This window comes from Achroia grisella, unplaced genomic scaffold (assembly GCF_030625045.1).
Source record: "Achroia grisella isolate CSIRO2021 unplaced genomic scaffold, CSIRO_AGI_Agris_v1 utg4223, whole genome shotgun sequence".
NCBI classification, from domain to species: Eukaryota; Metazoa; Arthropoda; class Insecta; order Lepidoptera; family Pyralidae; genus Achroia; species Achroia grisella.
The window spans coordinates 620,038-647,323 of NW_026712852.1; the positions used below are offsets into that span (position 1 = coordinate 620,038).

The following is a 27,286-nucleotide window of genomic DNA, read 5'->3' on the forward strand; positions in this document are numbered from 1 at the left end:
ATCTAATCAAACATTAAACATTTTATAATTGAACGACTCATATACAAAACAATTGTTTCACACTATTTGTCACAAATACATTAATTAAAATTGTACTACACACTTTCAGGCGATATAAAAACTGAAATTATATATCGCGACACACAGAAATGACTTACGCTAGTTTATTGAAGTATTGTCTACTAAAGTATTAGAGAAAGTATTCGCTGCTGCGCTCTCAATCAATTTCCTCGGTATGTTGCTAGATGTTCTCTAGTGCATTAACGTTTTTTTTATAAAAAGGTTATGAGTAAAAAAATGCTTTGATCTAAAATAGAAATGTAGAATTGTATAAAAAAGTAAGTAAGCTTAATAACACATAATTACACGCGTATATCGCAGATATTTCGAATACGTAGTCTCTTCTCTAAAACATTAGTATAAAATAGCTCATTACTATCTACACTTAAATCTTTGGTGAGAGAACCACAAAAGTGATACTCCTGAAAGTCATTTAGGTACTCGAACGTTGTCACTAGCGTCAAATAGAGTTTGTGGAATAGATTCGACGCGAACAGCAGGACCGTTCATAGGGAGCACCGTATCACTGGGAGTGAGTGAGTGAGTTCATATGGCAGCGGAGAGCGGCGTGGGCGCGGCGAATCGAGCGGGCACGGGCAGGCAGGCGAGCCACACGGCGCCGGCGAGGCATCAGCGCGCTCGGTGCGCGGGCGCCGCGGGCGGTCAGGGCGCGGCGGCGGCCAGCGGCGGCCGCGTTGGCGTGGGCACGCGCGGGCACGCCACCACTGAACCGCTACGGTTTCCCAAATTATTGTTACCCGCACCACCTGCAACGATTTCTTGGTATGAGACACAAATTCTATGAAACGTTAAGCACTCTTCGATCGACCCCCCGTTCAATTTAAAAAGGGGTCGAAAGTACGACGGCCAGCCGAGTACGAACCCCTATCGATACCCTCAGGCTGAAGTAGTATCCATCAGGTGGGAGTTGGCCTTCAGCCGCTCCATAAATCCTACTGCAGGTTTGGAGTGCCATCTGCACTCGCAATGATAGGGGTCATTCCGTGAATCTTATAAATTACTTAACGAATTTATATGCAGTTCTCAGCAATAGATAGAGTGATTTAAGTGGAAGGTTTATATGTATAATACATGCGTATTATAGTACTGAACATCCGTGCGAAGCCGGGATAGGTCGCTAGTATACAATAATAATTGATTCCATATACCGCGTGGTTACATGTAATATAATTGTATGAAATTTATGCGTATGAAGGAATAACATAAATATTCTTTCGGGATGTGATGTGATGTGTTACGTTACGACAGTAGTTCAGACTAGTTCGATAAAAATTAACCTCCTCTGCCATAGCACATATGCTACGATACACTCATCACGCTAAGTAGCAATTTAAATGTCGCCACTATGTAACCCATAAATTACATTTTAAAAATATGTATAGTTTCTAAATGTATTCAAAATATAACTTACCTATAAGTGAGCCGAGCATTTTTGTAACAGAGAATTTGCGTGTGCGCTGTGGTGTCCGCACCTCTGCGAGAAGACGATCGACGCAACGGTAGAGATCGCCGGAGTTGTCCGCAACACTGGCTTCACTGAAGGAGGCTCCATGTGCTGCGCTTACCGTCTGACCTTCTTTTGTTGATACCTATCACAAATATCAAATTTACATTTAATTATGTAATACACACATAATTTAAAATTAAACAAAATTAAAATACTGTAATGTAATCATTAAAAATAAATTCGATATTATTTTTGAAATGCTTATTTTGCAGATATCTGTTTTGTTAATATTGAATCAGTAAAGTTATCCTTATTTTACTTGCTGTAAGTTTCAAAATTGAACACGCCTCCAACCTGGCAGGCTTTCAATAGAAAACAAGAGCCTAGAGATACAAATGTCTATGTTCGAATGGTTTTCAAGTGACTATGTGTCTACTTGTATTGTGAAAACTGGAAACTGTCTGTCAGGTATGATGTAAAGACAGCTATATACCACGATGATATTGTGCATTTTGTATAGCTATATACTGAAGACACTCCATTGTCTTCATAACAAATACGTGAAAAGTTTGAAACTGGAATCCTATTGCATCGTGTATAGTAGGTAATATTTATGGAATCGAAGGTAACTGATGTTATAACCTGATGAAAGTATAGATTTGCAATTAGGTTTCCAAAATATACTGTAGTAAACTACTGTAAGCAATCCATCACGTTTTAATATAAAAACTGGCTTCATATACAAAAGATGATAGACATTAGCATTACACTTCAACTTTTGAAGAATCAAGGTCTGAATTAATAGTAAACATTTAAATACTAAGAAAACTGTTGTATTTATAATTTTGCGTATCAACTAAAAGAAATCTAATGCAATATTTTGTAAATTTTGCAAATTGAATATTATTTTTTATTAATGTACTGTTATTAAATATTAGTTTAAATAAAAAGCGAATTCTATAGGCTTCCGCTATTTTATATTCTGTAAAATGTACAGAGTACGTTATAACCATCGACTACAAACGTTATAGATAAACTCGACCAAAGAGAATAGCCACATATACTACAATTAGATATACATGTATATCTAATTTTAAAACTTAAGTTGCTAAAGTTCTAAAACTTAACTAACCTGCCGTAAGTGATCTAAGTCCGTTTTGTTGCCCAACAAAGCGAGGGGCATATTTGCTGGTGTATTGGCAGGTGTATGTGCCGGACTGCCGTTGGTGGGGTTTCTCTTCAGCGCCTCCAATACTTGTGTTGCATATTCGAAACTATTACGGTCTGTTACTGCGTATACTAATAAGCAGGCATCTGCCCATTGAATCTGTAACAAAGAATAGAACAACTTGTATTTGTTTTAAATTTAATTTATTTTTGTATTTAAACGAATTTGATGGAAATGGTAATCGTCGCCAAGTCATAGTTCAAAAGACAGTACTGAATGCTCTGAGACGTTCGATGCTCAGGTTCCCATTCTTGAAGATTAAGGTGTTAGGATTTTGTATTTAGTAATTTTACTTGTATTTGCTTATTTTTAACTAATTTCATGCTTTATAATTGTCTTGTTATGTTCATAAAAATAATAAATTTGGCGTAGTTTATATTTATAATGTCCAATATAATAAAAAATAAACAATCCGATGAAAGTAACAAACATGTTTACAATTTTAATGTTTTTGGACAGGATCAATATTAATATGGTGTGTTGAAATACATAATGATCACACTTTTTCCACGTACAGATTCACTTTGCTTTTTAATGGGCAGGATGCATCATAATCTGGTAAAAGCAATAACATTTTTCCTAAAAATACTGGACAGGACACTTTGCATAAAAGACTAGACAGTGGACTAGAAGTATGTGTGATTAATTACTGCGTCGGAGCCAACATTCCATGTTAAAATTAGCTGTATGAACGATTCAGCAGCTCACCCACGCTGCGAGACAACTTCTGATTAGCATCAGTCATTGTGAACATGGAATGAAGTAAGATTCGCTAAACCACAGAAACACAACAAACCTTGGACAATCCCGGACGAGGACAAAAATACTCCAACGTAATAATGAATGGAATGGATGAAGCACGAAAGTTGAAAATATTTTTGTATTTGTTACTATCCGATATGCAACTTACAATTATTTAAAAGAATGCCCAATATAATATCTGGTATATATTAATAGAGTAATTACTGGTATTATAGAACAAAATTATTAAATAACTGCCAATAGTTAAAATATCTAACTTTATAATTTTAAAATTATGGTAAATAGTTTAATGAAACTGAAAAAAAACTGAATAAATATCAGTTTTTTAAGTGTATTGATTACTGTTCATTGGTTGTATGTTTCAAGTAAACAGGAAGCAATTTGGAAATCACGTCAAAGATTGCGTAATACAGAGCGTTGAGAGCAGACATCATTACATTTTAAGTATACAGTAGTTAGTCAAAATTGGGCAAGATTTATATAACTTATGCGACGTTCAACTAAAGTTTGTACTAAAAAAAATAGTTTTATGAAACAATTTTCATTGCAAATATAATCCTTTGCGCAATATTTTTTATATTAGGAAGACACTGAAACAATGTAAGTGGGTCGGTAATAATTCCAAATTAAAGTTTCAGCGTTTCATTTACCTTAATGTAACAATTCGCGTAAAAATCCGTGTCTGTAAAAAATCTAGGTAGAGAAAACAACGTTATTTGTATAATAAAAAGTGGTAACTGAATACTCGTTTAGTACTGACATATCTAGGCTGCATACATAAAAATAATAAGGAGAATATCACACATTTAATTTTGTTCCTGTATTCTATTTTTAATCTATTTTAAAGTTTCTTAGTCATAAAGTATTAAAAGAAACTAGTACTAACATTAGATAATATGAATTATACGATCGCGCTCAGAGACGTTTCATAAATTGTCGCTAATGACTACTTAGTTAAGTATCATTAAATCTGTTAATGAACGTGTAATGTTCTGTGAAAGACAAATAAGTGCAATTAAATGTTATCACATTATTCATTAATTTTATTAACACGTCAATCAAATGTGATATTTTCAATAAAATAAGCGTGTGTGTCTCCATATATTTTCCCCTACCCATTCTTCTTCATTTATAGTTCTGAGGCTATGAAGCGGGGCGCGAAATAGTTGCACGTCATTAAAATGAAGTTTAGCTGTTGCGAGAGCAAACTTCTAATTTCCATCAGACAGAAAGTATGGTCACATTGACAATAGTTATTAAAAAATATCCATTTTATTTTTTTTTTAAAATCCAAAAAAAATTTTGGTCTCTATACATATATGTACAATGTATAAAAATATACTGCAAATTAATATTTTATTTTAATTTTACAATATTCTTTAATTATAGTTAATATATAAAAGTTATATTTCGATGTAACTGGCAACCCTGGATAAGAAACTGAGTGAGTATAGTGTAGTTGAAACTATTCTAAAGGTGGCAAAATGCACCGGTAGCATAACACTGTAAACAGAAGAGTCATACTGCACGCGCTTGCAGGCCACTAGCTCGGCCCACATTTCCATCGTGTATATTATATTTGCAACGATTAACCTATTTGTTATATCGTAAAACGGGTTCAGTCTACGTTTAATAACGCATTTTGTTTGCGGAAGGCTCTCGTCCGTGTTGTTCCAAGGCGGAAGGGCATCTAAACTGCGATCATATATTTGATTTGTTGTATAGGGCATTGGTATATGTGAAATTATATGTAATAACTCTTTTTATTATTTCAAACTCATTCTTATGTAGATTGAGATCATCTGAGATTTGTTTATTATTATAGCGTAATGTTATTTATAATCATTTCGCACATACTGATAAAAATTACGAAAGTACCTATAACTGGATTTTAGATGTTTATGTTTACGGAAGTAGTAAATAAACGCACTTAATATTTCATGTTTTATTATTTCATATTACATAATGATAGTTAACGCCGATATAGTTTGTTTAATTGTAAATGGATATTGCAGAATATTATTATTATTATAGAATATTCAATAGACGGAAATACAGCGTGATAGCTTTGTCTTTGAAAATGTTATCAAGTAGAAAGTGTTCATTTTTAAAAAAATATATAATACGTACCTGGCAAACAAATATTAAGTTCCTTTAGAAGTACCTATTATATTAGACGCAGACTTGCTCCCTGTTTCTAATATTTCTACTCCTATGTGTTTTGTTTACATTTTGTTTTTCGAAAGTATTCATCACCTTAAACCTCAAGAATATCATATAAAAAGTATCACAAGTGTGAGACTTTATAATGCCTAAACTACAGTGATGTTTATGGGCGGCGGTTACAACTTTTCATAAGCCATCAGGTGGTCAGTTTTATTTACCATTCTAGTGAAATGAAAACATAATCCTTGATTTTCACTGTCGGCTGTAAAACAATTAAAATCTAAAACTGATTATATGAATAGTAGTATGAACCTTGACTTTGTGTTTACAACATCGCAGACATCCCTAATCTTCTGGTGATTTAACAAACAGAGGTCGTCTCATGGGCATTTAAAAACTCGTATAACTACACAAATATTACTGAAGATTGTTTTAATGTGGCAAGGTCTGGAAACCTGCATTAACCTACATTTTATTATATAGCCTGGTATTAATTCCTAATCTTTGAAATAGAATGGTCAAAGCGAAGGTTATGGATTTACGAGGTATACAAAACGTTATAACATTTTTCATGGTTCACGAGAGGCTACAAACAGTAATAGTAAGCTTGTAGCCTTGTCTGGCGGAGATCGCTTAAGCCATAAGACCGCCTTTCGTATCCTACATACTATGTATAATCTGTTTAATTTTGTTTTTTTTTAAAGGTGCAATAAAGAGTAATAAATGAAAAATAAATAAGTTTGATTTTAGATTGTCTCCTCAATCTAAAATCAAACTTATTTATTTTTCATTTGCCTCGAATTTTTTCTTCCAAATAGGATTTTTAATGTGAATTTGAAAAAAAAATTGGTAGTAAAAAAAATTGTGATCTGGTAACATCGATTAGATATGACAAAGAATGTTCTAGTATTCTATTTGAGTGGAGTGACGACAGTAACAAATTGCTGTTGATTAATTACCTGTTCAGATGGAAATTTGTCGGAATTGCCGGAGACGTCAATTACTTCTAATTCTACTGGTGTGCCATTTATAGGTACCGTTTGTCTGTACAGCAGATCTGTAGAAGAAAAAACACATTTAAGAATTAAGTGATTATTAATACAAAATTATGGTAATTAGGAAAGTGTAATTTAAATTTATGATAGTTGCTCTGTATTGAAACCTAATGTTATAGTTTATTAAAAAAACAAATGATTGAAAAATATGTTTATTATTTACATAGCCTGTTCAGCAACGGGCTGATTATGTGTATGGTCTCAACTGGAGACTTCTCACGAAATAGCGTCAGCAGTTCACTAGGTTGAAAATGCTTGAAATGTCAAACAAGCCACAGTCGTAAAAATGTAACACTTTCGCATTTGTATTATTAATTTGGATTAATAATATATATGTTTTATATATGGTAAACTCACCTGTATTGGAGTGATATTCTCCGATGTATCTCCTTGTAAGGTAACGAACAATCAGTGCTGTAACAAAAGAAAAATGAATTTTAAACATTATAGTAATACAATATGTAAATGTAAAAGATATTGTCTTAGTACTTTTTAGAAAAGTTATTCATTTATCTTCTCTTTCCTGCTAGTAGTATATAGATTATAGATAGAATTCAATATTTTGTACATTATTCCATTAAAATAATAAATAATGCCAGCGTCCTGTCTCTTAAAAACTTTATGTACAGTATGCTAAAATTATACATGTTCTGGAATTTTAAAACTTCAAGTGTAGTGTTCACTGATGAATAGCCACACATAAACATTTAACACCAACAAATACATTTAAATCTGTTGTTTTCTAACGGTAGAAGGGATTATTATCAATTAAAGCAATTATGTTATCTGTCGTGGGGGCTAAGTGATATCAATGCTAATGTTGCACCCTAACCGGTCAACTTCCTGGTGATGGATAAATTCCTGATGTATTCGCCACGATACGTTAACTGAACTGATTTCATCTTCAACCTATCATCCATTAGTGCCCGCCGGTTATATTCTTAGTACAGGTGGGTGTACTATATTACCACTATTACTATTTGTTCTGTTAATCCCTTTAAAGTTTGGTTTCTATGCATACACCTATAAGCTGTTTACTTTTCAAATGATTAGTTTTCTTACTAGCAACTTCTTTGTATAGACACATTTGTATATGTATATTACACATATTTGTCGATGTGTAATATACATATACAAATGTGTCTAGTGTGTGACCTGGATTGTGAACTAGTAACCGAGTTAAGCTGATTTGTAGCCTGTAGTACAAACTCGTGAACAGATTGATTGATTGATCAGCACTAGATTGGAATGTTAAGTAAAACATAGTGCTCAATAAAGATTACATCACCCACCTACATCGCTATGCAGACTGGTGAGCTACATACATAACAAATGGCTGACCTGCAAACTGGATGCTTTACCTTATCTCTTGTTACAGTGAGAATTACAAGAAATTGTGTCTTAGTGGATGTGTAGGTAAGGAAGTAAAGTATTGGTTGTAAGTAGATTGCTAAACTGATGCAAATTTGTACCGTAGTCTATATAAGTACATGAACAACACCACGGATATTACGCCATCGTATGAAGCCAGTAGTATCCTTATGTATCGTGCCAAAACGGAGGACTACGTTACCATTGTACCTTGTAATTTCTTTGCCATATCTTGTACTTCAATTTACCACATTTAAATAAATATTTATAGAAATACATTGAAAATCTGTGCTGTTGTAATCCTCTTATTGTAATGTTGTAAGATTCTATCTTCTGTGTGTGAAGCAGAGACGAAGAATACACTAGTTCATGATCTTTATTATTATTCTTGTATTTAAACCTTTGATTGTAGTCTTATTTCGTCCAGCTTTCGTATAACTTAGGTATTGCACTTTTCGATCATATCGAACCATGTATAATAAAAATAGACAAGATAAACATTATTCTTAAAATAAATTAAGTTACGCATGATATTGGAAGTTCAATCAAACTTAAAAATAGTATAACATTTCAATGTTACTAGAAGGTCCTACGAGTTCTACTGATTTCCTCGTAACTGTTTATTTGGCTTCGCCAGCTCGAAAGACTGATTCATAGAGTAGAATCGATAAATTTAATTTATTCTTTTTTTAGATTGTTATATTATATATAAATAAACTAGGACAAAAGCAAATTTATATAGCCTAATCCAATTTTACTCTGGAACAAAGTAATGCAAGGAAAGTAAAATGAGTGTTTCTGACGACTTATGAAACCAATTAGATTATGACAGATTCTTGTGAATTTGGGTCGCAAGACGAAATAAACGGTGGAATGTAAATTCGCGAAAAATCATAGGAACGACAGTCGACAATGTTTATGTACTAGGTGTATTTTCGTGTGTTTTCTTACCGGACTTGCCAACTCTTGAACTGCCGATGACGGCTATACGCACACGCGGTAGGCTCGGGCGTTCGTCCCTCATAATTGTAACTGATTGCCTTATTATCTGTAACAAAAGAAATATATTACATAAATGAATATTTAAGGTTAGTCGATAGTTACAAAGTAAGTTGCAAGAGTCGAATAACTACACGAACAGAACAACACAGAAATACATTAGTGCAAGAGAACGAAAACTTGTAATAATGTGCTATGCCAAACCGCCTGGCGTGTGATGTAGCAGTACTGGTGGTATTTATTGTACTTAATAGTAAGGCTATTCTCATATTTGACCCAGACAACAAAGAAAAAAGTTTAAATGTGAAGATATCGACATATTCATTGATTTACTTCCAAAATACCAATAACAATTTCAAAGTCAGATAGCACAACCGATTTCATATATAACCAAACTTATGAGTAATGTAATGGTGTTCAGAATTTCCTGCGTTTTGAAGTCTGTTGAGAATATAGGAACCCCTTGTCGTTAGTTTGAGTTTTGCCGTCATAAAATTTATAAAGGTTCAATTTTAGTATTTTTATTACAAATATCATTATTTATTTATTCCGCTATGTTGTTGATCATATAAAATTGAACACTACCGATGTTTGAAATTCACGTTATCTGTAGAACGGGAAAACACGATTAACTGAGGTTTATTTGTAATATCCGCCCACAGTTTTAATGCGTATCTACATTCGTTTCACTTTACACATAATTCACCAAATTCTACTTTTTTGATATTCAAATATTTCCTTCCCATTTCGCGGGGTTTGCTTAAATATTACATTTAAATTTCCTCGTTTAATTAAAGATAATATTTGGTTAACACGAGAGGCAACAAGCATGTGGTCCGTCCGTTATACGATTGTTACACTAGAGGTCGCACTCTTGCAATATCGTTTCTTGTATCATGATAATTTTACTACAGTACCTAGTAATTTATTGGCATATCTCATCCAGTTATAGTATCGTATAAAGTCTTCCAACAACTTTACTAGATTTCTTCACGAGGATATAAATTATTTCGTACATATTTAATTACTAGTTGAGCGAGTTCCAAATGGCAAACAACATGGAGATAAGACTCATGCCATCTCTAGTTGGCGAGCAATACTTTCATTCATTAGTCGCAGTTTTCGCAGTGACGTCGACTGAAAAGACGTCACATGATTCATCTAGGTTATTTGCGGTGTAATTTAGTTATAACAGTTTCATAATATGCCCCTAGTGATAAAAGATATCTTGGACGTGATTTATCATTTGAAATAACTTCGAAATAACAGACTGAATACTTCGAAGTTGCCGCTATGTTTGAGGAGGCATAACTTTAGTCATTATTAGTATTGAATATGATATGTCACTAAAGTTTTTGTCCTAAGAATAAGACAACAAGAATAGCATAAACCAGGTATTATTATTCATGTTGATCTTAAAAGTGTTTCTTGATAGAAGATATATTCACTACTTTTCGGTGAACCGTCAATATATTTACCACTGCCAGTTGATATTAAGTAAATTCATAAACATTCACAACTATAAAATGTTAATGGGATGATATAAAAAGTCACAGTAAAAATATAGAATTTTGGTTGTGTCTGATAGTTTATTCAATATTTAGATCAAACCACAATGCAAAGAACTTTTATGATTGTACTGGAGTTTAATTCATGTATTATGTTACATGAATTAAACTCCAGTACTGTGACTTTTTATATCATCCCATTAACATTTTATAGTTGTGAATGTTTATGAATTTACTTAATATCAACTGGCAGTGGTAAATATATTGACGGTTCACCGAAAAGTAGTGAATATATCTTCTATCAAGAAACACTTTTAAGATCAACATGAATAATAATACCTGGTTTATGCTATTCTTGTTGTCTTATTCTTAGGACAAAAACTTTAGTGACATACATACCTATCACATATTTCACGTTAGAAATTTACTATCTTGTTCCTATCCTTCGCATCTCTGTATCTGACATCATGTATATCAACTTTGGAGACTTTTCTTAGACTTTTCTCTCAAACAGTCTATCGTATTATACACATGTCTGATTATATATCTTTGGCATTCAATTCAATGTATATCTGTATCAATATCCTTTTGACGAACATATTTGCTAAATTCTTATGTCTTTTAATTACGTTTTAACTATTTCTATCTGACATGTTTTTATAGTCATTATACTGTATTACTATACGGTAGTATTGCTATACGGGAGAATTGTTGGCTCTAGATAATATATTCAATTAAGACAATAAAAGTGATATTTTTTAGTTCAGAATTGTGCAGAATCCTTATTAGACAAAAATAAAATAAAACAACCAGACATAATGTCTGCTAATGTACTTCTTTTTATTTTAAATAGCAGTTGCTGCTAGTGCGACATGAGGGTAATGAGGCATGTAGCATTATATATTTAGAGCAAAGCCCTGCGTCAGCGCCTACTCTAATGGTTGAATAACCCAGCAAATGAAAAATATTCTCTCGTCAACTTGACGTATATACTCGTAACTACCTATCGACAATAATACTCCCGGGGAAATCGTTAGTTTTGGAAGTGTTTTTATGTAAGAATTAATTGGACTCAACGCTAGGTTGTTGTTATTGTAATTTGTTGCAATTCTTTGTTACGGTAATTGTTTACTGTGTTTTATTGTCATGGTTGTTTATTATGTTCTATTGGGTCACTAGCAATAAGGTCATTCTCATAACAATAAGGGATTTTTATCACAGATATAGATGAAAAATTCTTACACGGATTTTCAATCACTGCAGTCTTGTTGACGCATCATAACTATCAAAATTTGATTAAAAAATATACTTTCGCGACATTATCAAAAGAGTTACCTTAGGCATATTTTTTTGCTATATATATATATATATATATAATTATAATATATAATATAATATTACAGATATTAAATTAAATAAACTTAAGTGTATGTACACATGCTATAGTTACAGTCAATAGGTATAATATAATAACATAATAAAGATGATACCGAGGCGTATATAGAACAATAGAGAATTGTCAAAGTTTATGTTAAATTATTTGTGATATAATCTACTGATATAATACCAAATTGAATATAACCTACCGTTAATGTAAACAACATTGTTTGTTTATAAAATGAGAGTAGGTATGAGCTTACGCAAATTCATTATAATACCCATTCAATAGCTACATCGACATGTAGATATTGGATGGGGTACGACCCGTTCAATACATGTACGTTGGAGAAATTGTTTACAATACAATGAAACCGATGGGTGTACAACAGGTGTCCTTAAACATAAACAGTCTACGGCCAATACGCAATTTCTATACAGACCTTTCTTTTTTTTGTTAAGAATAATATTATATATTTTTCTTCTTTAAGATTGTCAATGGATTGTAATTTGCTTAATTTTATCATCTTACAAAGTAGTAATACATGTATATATTTTAATAGTAATATTTTCGATAGATTTTAATGAGACTGTCTTCTAATAGTCAATCGATAATATATTATATAATTCATGTATTTATACATATGGTGCCGAATAATATTACCATTAGCTTGTCTACCATTTTAGTCAAAGAAGTCTGTTGTATTAGAATTTTTATTACCTAATATCGTTGCTTTTACTTCTATATCATTAAAAATAACTAGACGATGTTCTGCCAAATTAATTTTATATAAAACAGTTTGTTATATTTTTGAATACGTTGTCTTAATGTCATCACCAAACTACTTTTTAGGACACTACAACACAAGGAAGTAAAATAATTACCAAATTCGTCACTATTTCTGTTACGAAGCTATTCTAATTAATTACTAGAAAAAAAAAATATTTATAAGCACATTTGGTTAATAGACAATGATAATAACTAAATTATAACTAGGAAGCAAGTCTTTTTGTAAGTCATGTTGTTTATACGTGATAGCTATATCTATATATTATGGGATTTTGCTTATCTTTATGTAACGAATATGTACCTTTTAGTGTATTATCAGATATAACAACGTTATTGCCATTAATATCGCTACTACATAATTAATTTTTGTTCAATATTTGAGTGAAATACATAATGGGAATATGGACAAATAGTTTCAATGAGTTGTAGCTTTATGATAAAATAAGTAGATCTGCCTTTAAATATTACTTGTTACCAGTTGGTAACAATATTCATATAACTACGTAATATTATATTGTCTGCGATATAACTAAATTGAAAGAACAGTACTATATTATTTCATGTAAAGTAATTTTGTCCGTGTGAATTAGGATAAAATTGCTTGCGTAACTAAATTATCCACCCGCGTACGAAATTTTATAAAAACTCTGAAGCACTGATTGAGTATTTTTAATATTAGTAAGATCAGCAAACTTGGCGATGTTACTACGGTAGGTAGGTACATAATTTTTGTGTACAAGATTCGCGCGTCGTCGCGTGCTGACAGCGGCACCGCTGTTTATTTATGTTTGGCGCCGCAGAACACAATTTTATTATGTCCTGTCCGGCCCCGCGACGAGAACTGTACGCTTTTTTTTGGCAGCATTTGTCGGATTTGTACATTTTTCATTTGACGTTGTCGGCACTTTTAGTTAATTAACGATTATACGTTTTAGTATCCTTATTCTTTAATATAAAGTGCATTGGCTTAATTTTATCCATTTCTCTCACAAATTTGTTTGGTAACTTGCGGGGTATTGTTTGTTATAATTACAAGGAAACGAAATTGTAAAGCAATGATTTTTTCTCCATTACATGTTTTATTTATCTTCTTATTCCTAATAGTATTGCAAATAAAGTATAGATAGTAAACTTTAAGGTAAAATAATATTGTTACTGAACTAAACGTGGTCCTCGAGATACTTTGTGATTTAATTATTAATAAGCATATTGTGCTTACGACATAGTCTGCATACGGATTAATCTCATTACTTTATAGTGAAATTAAAATAATATAATGTGTGTGTATAATATGGGTTTGTGGCGAATGACTTGCGATGCTCAGCATGTCGCTCTCAAGCGAAAATTTATTTATGTCTATTACATTTACAACCCTACTATGAATTGAGAATACGGTATAATTTTTAAATTGTACAATAACGATATCGACGAGTAGATTATAAAGTTTTTTTTAATTTTAGTAGTGTTACAAATAAGATGAGAATGTAGAGATCCTTATAAATAAATAAACAAGCAATTTATTTATAAGGATCTCTACATTCTGTCACTGAGTTTAAGTTCAATTACTTGAATAAAAATAAATAAAATACGGTTACAATATATATATTTTGTGTAATTACATTTTCATGCTGCATTTTCACAGCTGTAAATATAACATCGTTATCATCATAGATTTTCCTAAGATATACGGGATATACTTATATTGAAATGGCAAACATGTTAACGGTCAAACTGTTGAAAAGTAATATACATGAATAGTACTTTACTAACCCAAGCTTTACCATTACTGCGATCTAAGCTGTTATGTTGTTATTTTATATAAGATTCTAAATAACCAATATAATTTTCATTGAAGAAATTCAGTGGTTTGGGCTAGTTATTCAGTGGTTTCTGTGTGTATAGTCGCATATTTTGTATGAAACATGAAATTTGTGTATAAAATTTAATTTAGAGCGTAAACTTGGGTCATTTCATTTATAATATAAACTGAGCGACTGTAAAGGTTACAGATTCGTTGTGTGGGAGTAAATGGTGGGTCTACTACAGAGATCATACTACTCTTTAGGTGGGTGCTAAGCCTTCGCGTGGGTTGAGCAGACTGCGAGAATGTATACGGCATTTTAGACATTGACTAAGATCAATACAAATAAATAATAACGAACTTTTGCCTGACTAGCGTAAGATATATAATCCGCTTTTATAAAGCTAACCACGATATATATATATATGTATAAATGATAAATTGAGTAACACTAGAGCTTATCGCTGTTAGTAACGTGATAAATTGAACGACCTTCGTCTCGATCGCGTCTGTTGTTTCCGAAAGGAAAATTTTGTGACTCATTTACGTATTCGGGACATTCCTGAAGGTTTCCTCGAGCCTCTTAGGCTCGGATACAGGACGCGACCTTCACGTTAATCGACGAGGCGAGAGCGTTAATTCTCCCACAGGATATTCGAAGGTTAACTGCCAAGGCCCGGGGACCTTGGTTAGCGTTACGTTGCGTCATGACACTGGACAATATCAAGGCCCATGTCACATAGATGTAGATAAATAAAGAAAAACCTTGATACAAGTACATTACAAATATGAGACGTATTCATATAATCCGATAACAATATTATATTGGACCAGTTAGCGAATTAAATAAATATCTTTTTTTGGTAGATATACAAATACATATTTGAAGGAAGAGTGTTTTCTGTTTATTCAATACAAATTAGAGAAAATGAATGTAAACATCCTTGTTTATACACATTTTAGGAACAGTTATTAGTTACAAAGAAAATGGATAGGTAATCATTTTTTAGTTAAGAATAACAAGCAACGGGATAATAAACCTACTGAACGGGTTCTGAAACACGAATACCTCGTTCTCTCTTTGATATTATTTGTTTTATGTTTTGATTATTCGCTATTATATGGCCATAAATCTTGAGCGTGGTACAACGTGCCAGGATTTAGGGGCATGTCGACACATCATTAAGAAGTTTGTGGTCGAAAACTGGAATCCGATAACAGGTATTTAGCGTTCGCCTTTCAGAAAATAAATATGCACGTCCTAAATAAATATGTATGTTACGTATAATGTGTGTATATGTACATAACAAACTATCAAAGAAAAAGAGTGATCCAACTGGCTAAAATAATGATGATTAAAAAATTATATGATTTTGCCTTTCCTCACTTTGAAAGGCAAATGATAGGTATACAAAAGTACTGAAAATAAACAGTGCCTACAAATAGCCTTTAGAATAGCAAATTTTCTCCTAGCTAAATGAAATACATACATAATTAGTTTACATATATATACGTATTTAATTTATTTATTGCTAGGAGAAAATTTGTACAGTGTCTAAAGACAATGTGTACAGTGGGATGGGTATCATATTGTTTTGACAACGCCGATATTTCCGTGATCAGAAATAGTGGTCGTGAACACGTCACATGAAGAAAAATTTTTCTTGGCATTCGCAACATAAATTATGTTTTCTTAGCAATGTGAATAATACTAGGTATTGCATTTTCTTATGTTACACTAAAACTAGCTGAAGTATTGCAATGTATTCTCACATAAATTAGTTACTTTTGTATGAATGTAGATAGAGTATTTTTGTTTTATATTCCTTACTTCAATGTCAGCATATTCAGTATTATAACAAGTTACAATAAAAATCTAAAGATTGTTAAATTATAATTTTATTCAAAAGGTCGAATCGAGTTATTTCTTAAATATTATTTATATATAAGTTTTAGTCTATTAATCGTTGACCGATTGGAAAAATCTCGAAACGGAAGAAATTTTAGCTATTCTACCTTCTAAGCGACACCACAAACAACCAAAAGCAAGAAAGTGTAGTCGATGGTTTTACGCAATATATCACACTTCATAGTTGTATCTTGAGGTTCCAACGAGAAATAAATAATCGATATACGTACTAATATGCAGTCTAAGCTACATCAAAGCGGGTTCAGGTTTAGCTCTCATAAATAAAAATTGAGTTAATTATGTGTTACATTAAAAAACAATATATTTTAGACATTTATAATCATATCTATGAAGTAATAATACTACGTGAATAGTTGCATAGCATAAATAACTGTTGATTTATGTCCTAATTTAAATTGTAGTAGGTATATAATACTTTTGGTTTCCAAGGGCTTTTTTGATATATTGATTTCGAGATTTTTATACTACTTATGTCTAACATGTGTTTATAGGAACGTTTTTAAAATTAATTTTATTATTTGATAATGGGGTTTGGTTTTATAACATATAGCAAGCTTTATAATATATAGTCTTCTTTAAACCATCTCGTTTTTCACTTATATGAAAAAAACTATGGGTCCATCTAATTTAGAAATGATATTAGGTTTTTTTACATATTTCTATTATACTTTTCTTGGCGCATAATAAGCTTATTTAAATTGTCTTAAGATACTTGTTTGCGTCGTAATGAGGACAAGAACCTTACAAGTCATCGCTCTAAAATCGAGAACGAAGGCGGCGACATAAATTAAATATTAAAAGATAAATTTGATTATTGTTATAATTAGCTGATAGTATGCCTTGACACGAGTTGGAGAAAATTACACAGTTCTTAACAATAAAATTAAAGCAGGAGCAAATAAAAATTTATATTTACTATTTAGGAATGTATAATAATAATATAAAGTAATTTATAATTTACATATTTTAATATTTATATCTTATTATTTTATGCTACTTGGTTTGTATTTATACAAATTGTTTAATTTGTATTACAAGATTTTAGGTAATTTTTCCAAAAGATTGATATAAAAGATCCAATATGAAGCTTTAATCATAAAAAGGCTTTTATAAACTTATTTGAATAGATACTTCTATTCATTTCTGTATTTTAATATTACTCGCATGAGTAAATGATATTAGTACACGTCGAAAAAATGTTCATATATATTTCAGTGATAGTCGTGTTTTTCATTGATGAAATAATTTTGAAATTGAATTTATAAGTAAATTATGTGATAAAATTTGTCAGACATAATAAGGTAGGGGTGTAAAATGTTCATAACATTAATTATCACCCTGACTAAGCCACGTGTAACTATTAGGTATATACGTTGTAATATAAGATATTAAATTTTGGAGGAATACCATAGAGTCAATAGACAATAAGTAAATCATATCTATATGTAGATAATTAATTACCCTTCGGTTCTCAAGTTTATAATTTCAAATCACTTCAATTAAGTTATTTGATGTCCCCTTCAAAACACTAGATCTATGTATATCTGAACTGTGATGAACTATGACCGAGTCACCTGAATGAACTTGTACATTTTGATGCGATTTAAAAACTAAAATATATTTTATAAGTAATAGAATACGCTATGTTCGTTATTACTCTATAGTTTAGACTAAAATATGAAGGGACCATAGAGCATCCATAATCATATTTTAATTAGACTAAGAAACATGGAGAACATATTGATTTTGAATTCAATTTGCATAATATAATACATAAGAATAGTACATGTATTTAAGCTTCTTTGTTTACATAAGTTCGGCGATATGTCATGATATCTTAGAACTGATCTGATGATAGAGATAGTATGTAGATATAGAAACTCTGGAATATAGAGTTTGGGGTCATTTTATATTGATTGTTGAAATTATTGCATACAATTTTATGTGATGAAATGAAAAATGAAAGTAAAAAAATAAAATATTATAACGTAATACTAATTATACTTAGTAAATATATACTAATACTAACTGTTTCCCGCTACTTTCCTGCTTTTTTAGAGACAAAAAATATTTTTATTCGTTTATGTTATCACAAAGTCATTACAAAAAATGTGTTAGAGTATCCGATAGGGACGGTTCACGCTAGAAATAACTATAAAGGAAATGAGAAGTTCTAAATATATATTACGATTGTATATATATACGTTCTAGTGTATCTTTACTCCTAAACTGAAGGATTCGATACTGTTTCGTTTGTTTACAAAATATTCCCGTACTACAGCGGTGCAAACAGTGGGCAGTTGATGTGGATCGCACTGGATCGGCCTGGTAAAGTGTATGTTTCATACTTCATAGTTTGCTTTACGATCCATACTATTTTGTAATAAACAACAAGGCGTAAGCTTGTAATATTCCACAGGCGTGCATGCGTACGAGGTGTGTACTTACTAGTGACTCTCGGTATGTGCGTGTAATCTACTCTTATATAGAATTTAAATATTTATAAAAAGTCTTGCATATATTTTACGCTATATACTAATTTACTTGAATATAAAGGAATATTTACGATATAATAGTCGATGACCTGCACCGAGGTTAATGATAGTGATGCCTTCAGCAAAAGCAATAAAGGTATAGAGGAGAAGTGTTTAAGGTAACACAAATATTTGTGTTTTGACCTGGTTAATTTGTGAATTATATCATTAAAAATAGAGATATGTGTTCTATTTGTTTCTAATAAGTATAATCTGTGTATAATCAGTCTGTGGTTGTTATGGAAACTATTACCCCATTGCTAGGAAAGTAATCAGGTCAATTTCTAATCTCTAACTTGATAATTATTGGCTAAGTCAAGTCATTCATAACTGACTCAATGTTCTTTACAACCAGCTGCGTCAGTACCCAAAATGTATGTACTTGTATACTTTTGTAGTAAGATGCTTTATTTAATCATCGCCCATGTAACAAATTAATATGAACTAATCACCGTAATTATTGGAAGTAAAAGTTTAATTTGGTTAGTATAGTTGTTATTCTATTTAATGTTTAACTTCCACTCTACAATTTTATTATTAAACAATGGGATGTTTAAAACGCAAATACCTAGTTGAAACTGAAAATGTTCATCTGTTAATGTCGGTATTTGTTGTAAACTTGACCTATTTACACCTAACAATAATCTTTTAACCCAGTTATGAAACTTGCCCAACGGTTGGCTGACTCACGGGAGGTTATATCCCAATATAAAATTAGGGTAATGAGGATTTTCAAGTGCACAGTACGTATGTACAAAAGTCGATTACATTTTGTTGTCTTTCGCTTACAATACAAATTACTCTCATTAAACAGCTCAGCACGTAGACTCAAATTAATATTAGGTAGTTAAACAACAAAGTTAATATACCGTGCGTGGGATGGCAATGGGAACTGCCACCCTAAATGTTTCTTGGGACATTTTTATAAATTTGCTTTCAGATAAAATAAAGTAAATATTTACCCATGTTTAAGATTGTAATATCAACACGGGGTTACACTATATTTATACAATATTAAAATTACTTGATTTAATTGAAACCGAATAATTCATTAATAATTAATTATTATAAGTTTCTGTTTTTCGTCTGACTTTTGTTTCTCACTCAAAATTCTAGCATAACGCAATTGCCATTTGGTTAGGTAAACTAAAAAAAAATCAACACAATCGATGTACAATTATCGCAATTCGCATTAAAATAATGTCTACAATACGAAGATGCTAGGTACTGCTACTGCTACTGCTACCAAAGTTCCACTATAGGAAACTATACGTCAATAGGAAAATAAATTAAAACCTAAAATGTGTATAGATTACATTTAAAACAAACCGCCTAGTCGCTAAGAGGATATTTAGATTATAGGATAGGAAAGAAAAGCGAAATCGTAGATTTTAACAGATGCCAAGGAAATATATACGTAAACAACCGTCGACAAATTGAAACTTTCCGAGAGAACAGATTGAAATATATTTAAAAATAAAACATATATTTATCAATACCATTACAGGAACTATCGTTACTTTAAATATGTTGGATTAATAAAACAACATATGCTTTTAATATGTTTGGACTGTATTTTTATATTTGATTTTACAGGAGTACAGTGTGTATGGCTTGATAGTTAGAAACAGAAAGGGGGGAGTGACAGTTTGAATGAATCCTTTTTAAACTGTTAAGTGTTGCCATTACAAACCGAAAATATATACTACAAAATATTTATATTTATTTTAGGTTCAAATTGTCTTGAACATAGTTGGGGCCGGGCCAGGGTTGGTGCAGTAAATTTGTTAAAAGAAAAAGATATTCTAAGTTAAAAGTATAATTGATTTAAATGAATAATGAGTTTTCTTTTATTGTCCATCTATAGGAAGTGGACATAATTTTCTAAAAGACCTAGTGTATATTTTATTACCCATTTTTACTTCAGCAACCCTGACTCTATCATCAGGTCCCGGAAATATTTTAACAATTCTGGCCATGGGCCAATTTAAAGGAGAAAGATTATCATTTTTTACAATGACAAGATCTCCAACTTTTAAATTATTATGTGGATGCAACCACTTTGGCCTGCTCTGCAATTGGGTCAGGTAGTCACGCGACCAAGCTTTCCAGAAATCTTGCTTTAATTTAGAAAGAATTTGCCAAAATTTTAATTTACTAATATCTTTATAAGAATAATCAATTTCAGGTAAGCTGGTCATTGCCGTGCCTATTAAAAAATGGCCAGGTGTCAAGTATTTACAATCAGAGATATCTGAGCTCATGGGAAGCAAAGGTCTCGAATTAAGTACTGCTTCAATTTCTGTAATTACAGTGTAAAGTCCTTCAAAAGTTAAAGAAAGATTCCCCACAATTCTTTTAAGATGGCTCTTAACACTCTTAACCCCGGCTTCCCAAAGCCCTCCAAATTCAGGTGAGTAACTAGGAATAAATTTAAATGTTATATGACTTTTAGAACAAAAATTTTCTATGTCATTTTTATGAGCTTTTTTAGAAAACAATTCATATAAGTCTTTTAATTGATTTGAAGCACCTTTAAAGGTTTTCGCGTTGTCGCAATATATATGAGTAGGCAAGCCTCGTCGAGCAATAAAACGTTTGAGACATGCCAAAAATGCTTCTGTGGTGAGGTCACTTACCAACTCAACATGGATGGCTTTACAAGCAAAGCAAACAAATAGCGCTATGTATGCCTTACTAAGAACCGGCTTTCTACTTCGTGGAATTTTGATGCTGAATGGACCGCAGAAGTCCACACCCACAATTTGAAATGGTCTGTTAGCTGTCAGCCTATCTTGTGGTAGAGACCCCATTAATTGTTTAGAAGCTTCTGCTTTCAAACGAGCACACTTTATGCATTTATTCACCACCTTTTTGACCTCGCGAGTTCCACTAATAAGCCAATATCTTTGAGATAAGGAGCTTAATACAAGCTTTGGACCAGCATGTAACAATCTAAGATGTTCTCTTCGAATTATTGAATGAGTAATATGAGAAGATTTTGGAAGTATAGCAGGGTGCATTTTATCAAAGGAAATATTTTTCGCATTTTGTAGACGCCCTCCTACTCTGAGAACACCAGTTTGATCTAAATATGGGTAAAGATTAGCTAAACCAGATTTAATAGGTTTTCCCTTTATCATTGACTCTATGTCCTTATGAAAGTATTTTCTTTGAATACACCGAATTACTACTGAGAGTCCGTTATAGAGCTCTTTAGGCATCAGCGAACCACTAAATTTTTCTTGACTGAGACAATTATTTTTAAAACGTAAAATATAAGAGATGACTCTTTGTAATTTATTAATATCAGAAATTTTTTGAAATAAATCGAATACATATGGATCTATACAGTAGACATTCACTGATAATTCAGGCTCATGATTTACTATGGGATAGCTACAGTCGGCAGGTGTATGGCAAAATTTATTATTTATTAAATCTTTAGGACCATGCCACCACAAATAATTTGATTGCAATTTATGTGGATCAATTCCCCTTGTGAGCAAGTCTGCAGGATTATCAGAAGTTTTTACATATGACCATTGAAAATCTTTAGTTAAAGAATTTATTTCATTAACCCTATTGGAAACATATGGATTCGCTTTAATATTGGCCATTTTAATCCAGGCTAATACTATCTGTGAATCGCTATATAGAAACACCTTTAACTTCAATCTTGTTTGCAATATGGTGCTTACTCTGTTTACTAATTTTGCTAGTAACAAAGCACTATTAAGTTCTAACTTTGGAATGGTTATGGATTTATTTAGAGGGGCAACCCTTGTTTTAGAACAAAGTAAGTTACTAGAAACACTAGAATCAGAATTAAAATTTCTCAGATAGAGACAGCAGCCAAATGCCTTAAGAGAGGCATCCGCATATCCAACTAACTCTACATGGAATAGAGTATTGGTGTATATGACTCGTGGTATTTTAATTGTTCCCATTGAGTTGAGATTAAATAAAAATTTATTCCAATGATCAATTTGTTTCTGGGGCAATGTAGAGTCCCAGTCAATCTGCATAGACCATAGCTCTTGCATAAATAACTTGGCTAGTACCACTACAGGACTAATCAAGCCTAATGGGTCAAAAATTTTCCCAATAGAACTAAGAATTTTTCTCTTAGTTTTCATATAATAATTGTTTTCAATGATAGGACTTGAAAATATAAATTGATCTGGAATGACATCATATTTTATACCCAGAGTTTTAACAATATTATTTTTATGTAAATCAATTTTTTCAAAATATTTTTTATTAGAAGGAACATCATGTAAAACCTGAGGACAATTAGAACACCATTTGTGCAGCTCGAATCCCCCTATTTTTAATAATTGAATTAATTGAATTTTAATTTGTTCAAGCTGCTCTAAACTATCCGCACCACATATAATGTCATCGACATAAGTATTAGAAAGCAGGGCTTGTGCAGCTTGTGGAAATTCATTTTTATTTTGTCTAGCTAACTCTATAAGGCATCGCGTGGCCATAAAGGTGGAAGCCTTCAGTCCATATGTGACTGTCTGAAGTTGCAGGATAGAGATAGGTTTTTTGGGGTCATCTCGCCACAGAATATTTTGAAGACCAAGTTGATGTTTATTTATATTTATGGCTCTAAACATTTTTGTAATGTCACAGGTAAGTGTGTAACAATATGTTCTAAACAACAACAATATGTCAAAGAGTTCATTTTGGACCACTGGGCCATTCAGCATGACATCATTTAAAGAGATTTTGTTCAAAGATGGCATACTTCCATCAAACACAACACGCAGCTTAGTAGTTACACTGTCCTCTTTAAATACGGCATGATGGGCCAAAAAATAAACCGGTTCGTTATCAAAATCATAGGTACTGATATCAACAATTTTGGCATGTCCCAAGGCAATATATTCCTCGATAAATAATTTATATTGTTTAAAATACATAGGATTCTTATTAAACTTTTTCTCTAATGATAAAAATCTTGGAAGGGCCACTGAAAGAGAATCCCCAAGCTGCAAGTCATGTATATCAGTAATAAGAGGCATATCAATATGAAATTTATTATTTTGAATATTTACCGAATTTATGAAACATTGTTCAGCTCTCTGAAATTCAGTTAATTTTGAAACCTCAGTTACAACTTCAGGAACTCTTTCAGACAGCCAAAAGTTTTCCATTACACTTTCTAACTTTTCATTATCATATATTACCAAATTAGAAACAAAGTTATTATATTGTAGGTGATTCAGGTTTGATTCCTGATTATTACACTTTGTGTCTTGACTATACATATCACCTCCCACAACATAGCCAAATAATGTGTTTTGTAAAACAGGACCATTAGGTATTTTAATATGACCATCTAATAAACAATTAAAAAATATGTCAGCACCCAGAAGCATAGGAATCTCAGATGGTACATAAAACTCATCATCAGAGAATTTAATATGATTTGGAAAATTAAAACTTGAAATATTTATATATTGTTGCGGCAGGGGAGCTGTAATGTCATTGACAACATGGCATTTTACATTAAACTGAACATGAGTTACTATAGAAAATATTGTAATATTTACAAATTTATTTATTTGATTATTTCTCTTACCAATTCCAAGTATGTTGGATTGGCAACTTTTAGAAGTTAAATTCAATTTATCCATCAATTTAGTGGTGATGAATGACACCTGACTACAACTGTCAAGCAAGGCTTTTACATAGATATCTTGACCATATTGGTCAATGATTTTAACCTTTACAGTAGGTAGAATAAGATTATTTTTTACATTTATAGAATGCAAAGTTACAGGTTCCTCATGATTCTCATGAGAACTATTATTTTTGTGCAGAAGCGTATTGTGGCTCTGTTTACAGTATTTACAAACAAAATTAAATTTACACTTACCTATGTGATATTTCAGGCAGGTATTACATAATTTATTAATTGTTACAAACCGCAAGCGGTCCTCTAAGGCGGCCAGCTTGAAGCGAGGACAGCCATGTATAGCATGGCCGGTACCTTGACAAAACAAGCACAGCTTATTAGACTTATTACTAGTAGTAGCAATATTGCTGACTTTATTATGTGCAGTGGGAGATTTATTTGAAGTAATAGTGCTACTTTTATCCCCACTGTCTTCCAGCGCCATAGCACGCCGTTCTAAAAATGAAATAAAATCTACCATTGTTGGCAGTGTATTGGGATCCCTATCTAATTGGAAAGCCCTATTTGTATACTGGTCTAATTTTTTAGTAAGTATGGATATCAACAGCATGTCCCAATGTTGGACTGGCTGCCCTAAATTTTTTAATGCATACATTTGTTGCTGTACCCCTGATATAAATGACCGTATAGCGGCCGCAGTACCTTTCTGCATACAAGGTAACTCTAAAATTATATTAATATGATTAGAGATTAATCTTGCCTCATTATCAAACCGTTTATTTAACAATTCTAGGGCCTCTTTGTAGGATTGATTCACAAGAGGTAAGTTCTCAATGACAGATAAGGCGTCATGAGTTAACGATTTTCTTAAATAAAATAATTTTTGTACATCGGACAATGAACTATTGTTATGTATTACTGCCAAAAACAAATCAATAAAAGGCTTAAATTTGGTGAAGTCCCTGCCATCATATGACGGAATTTCGATATTGGGCAGCTTAGAATTGGATACATTTGTGCACATAGAATCTGTCTGAGTTAACTTCTTTAAAATTGAGGTTATTTTTGACATTACATTAAAGTACCTATCTTCTATGATGCCCACATCTTCCACATCTTTATCGTCATAAGATAATATATTTAATTGTACCTCTTCGTATTCTTTAAATATGTTTGTTAGTCGATCTCGTCTCGCCGCAAACATTTCAGGAGACGACCCCAAATTGATAGGGTCTGCCACGAAGTTTTCAATGCGAGTGATTGATGCTTTGATGAGTTTACGCCGGTTTTTCAAATCACGCAATAGAGTGTCAGAATTCTCCATTTTTTTTTACGGTTTATTTTTCACAAACACTTGAAATTCAGAACAATAATTATGCACTTTATTTGTCACAATGATACAGCAGTTTTGTTTTTTGTAATGTGACAGATTATAAAAGCTAAAGTCACTGAGTGCCACAGAGCGAAAATAGGAAAAGGATGACGTAACTTTAAGACTCTTTGTCTCTTCTTGCTTTGAATTTTAACTCCGTGGATGGAGATACCCTCGTCTTGGAAAAATATTAAAATGCTGATATTATATTGAGATTCAACTTAGCTGCCAGTTTTTCTTGTTCTTGTGCGATGTGTATCACGAGTAATCACGACGATGTTGAAATTTCGCAACGAAATTATAGATTTCGCACGAAAATCTTCTGGGGCCGGCCGTCGACGTGGTATGGCCGTAGACGGAGTATGTCGTTCGGGATGATTTGTACCCAAACAACAGTCGAATTTCACAGCTTCGATGGACCACAAGCAATTTGTTGGATTAATAAAACAACATATGCTTTTAATATGTTTGGACTGTATTTTTATATTTGATTTTACAGGAGTACAGTGTGTATGGCTTGATAGTTAGAAACAGAAAGGGGGGAGTGACAGTTTGAATGAATCCTTTTTAAACTGTTAAGTGTTGCCATTACAAACCGAAAATATATACTACAAAATATTTATATTTATTTTAGGTTCAAATTGTCTTGAACAGATTACATATAAGTTATGTAATACTGAAGGAAAAAAGGAACAACAAATTTATACTAATAGAAAATGCCGCATGGCGTTAAGTCCACCAAATTAACTTTTTACTATTGTGTGCATCAAAGTTAAATAATTCGTAGGTATCTATCATAAAAGGAATGACAAAAACCTATTTCCTAATTGGCAAAAGTTACAAACAATTAAGTGAATAATTCAGAATCTTCTCTTATTGCAGTCAATCAGCACAATATTTGTGACTTTTAGTAGTTGTTTGTAACTGTTCCCAATATTATTTGTCAGTCGACAGGCTAAGAAGAATGTTCTCAATTCTACGGTATTTTGTCTGTCTGTGTACTGTGTATTATATATTATCTTCAAAATTAAATATATTTCCATTCAAGTTTTTTACGATTTAGCATTTACATATTGTAATAAAAGATTTAATGACTTCTTATTAAATATTTTAATAGTAAATGTATTTTGTTATACAATAAAGTAACAAAATAGATTTATGATTAAAATATTTAATAAAAACTCATTAAATATTTTAGTAATTAACTGTCTT

General features: G+C 31.8%; 3 protein-coding genes across 3 annotated transcripts in view; all 3 read right to left on the reverse strand.

The window, feature by feature from the left end:
• Positions 1–723: 723 nt before the first annotated feature.
• The window catches only part of LOC131844888 (ras-related and estrogen-regulated growth inhibitor-like), a 31,615-nt gene continuing 5,052 nt past the window's right edge, over positions 724–27,286 (reverse strand). The window contains exons 2-7 of the mRNA XM_059193875.1: positions 9,062–9,158; positions 7,097–7,153; positions 6,644–6,741; positions 2,661–2,855; positions 1,493–1,670; positions 724–827 (exon numbers count right to left, since the gene is read on the reverse strand). Coding sequence (XP_059049858.1) covers positions 724–827; positions 1,493–1,670; positions 2,661–2,855; positions 6,644–6,741; positions 7,097–7,153; positions 9,062–9,134 — 705 coding nt within the window. The 5' untranslated portion in view covers positions 9,135–9,158. The remainder of the gene's footprint in view (positions 828–1,492; positions 1,671–2,660; positions 2,856–6,643; positions 6,742–7,096; positions 7,154–9,061; positions 9,159–27,286) is intronic.
• Positions 20,601–26,721, reverse strand: LOC131844887 (uncharacterized). The gene is made up of 2 exons (XM_059193874.1): positions 25,853–26,721; positions 20,601–25,056 (listed from the first exon to the last, which is right to left on the reverse strand). Exon 2 carries the CDS (start codon positions 24,698–24,700, stop codon positions 20,900–20,902), a length of 3,801 nt encoding a protein of 1,266 aa, XP_059049857.1. The 5' UTR covers positions 24,701–25,056; positions 25,853–26,721; the 3' UTR covers positions 20,601–20,899.
• LOC131844899 (uncharacterized) lies at positions 24,841–26,026 on the reverse strand. The gene is made up of 2 exons (XM_059193885.1): positions 24,993–26,026; positions 24,841–24,901 (listed from the first exon to the last, which is right to left on the reverse strand). Exons 1-2 carry the CDS (start codon positions 26,024–26,026, stop codon positions 24,841–24,843), a joined length of 1,095 nt encoding a protein of 364 aa, XP_059049868.1.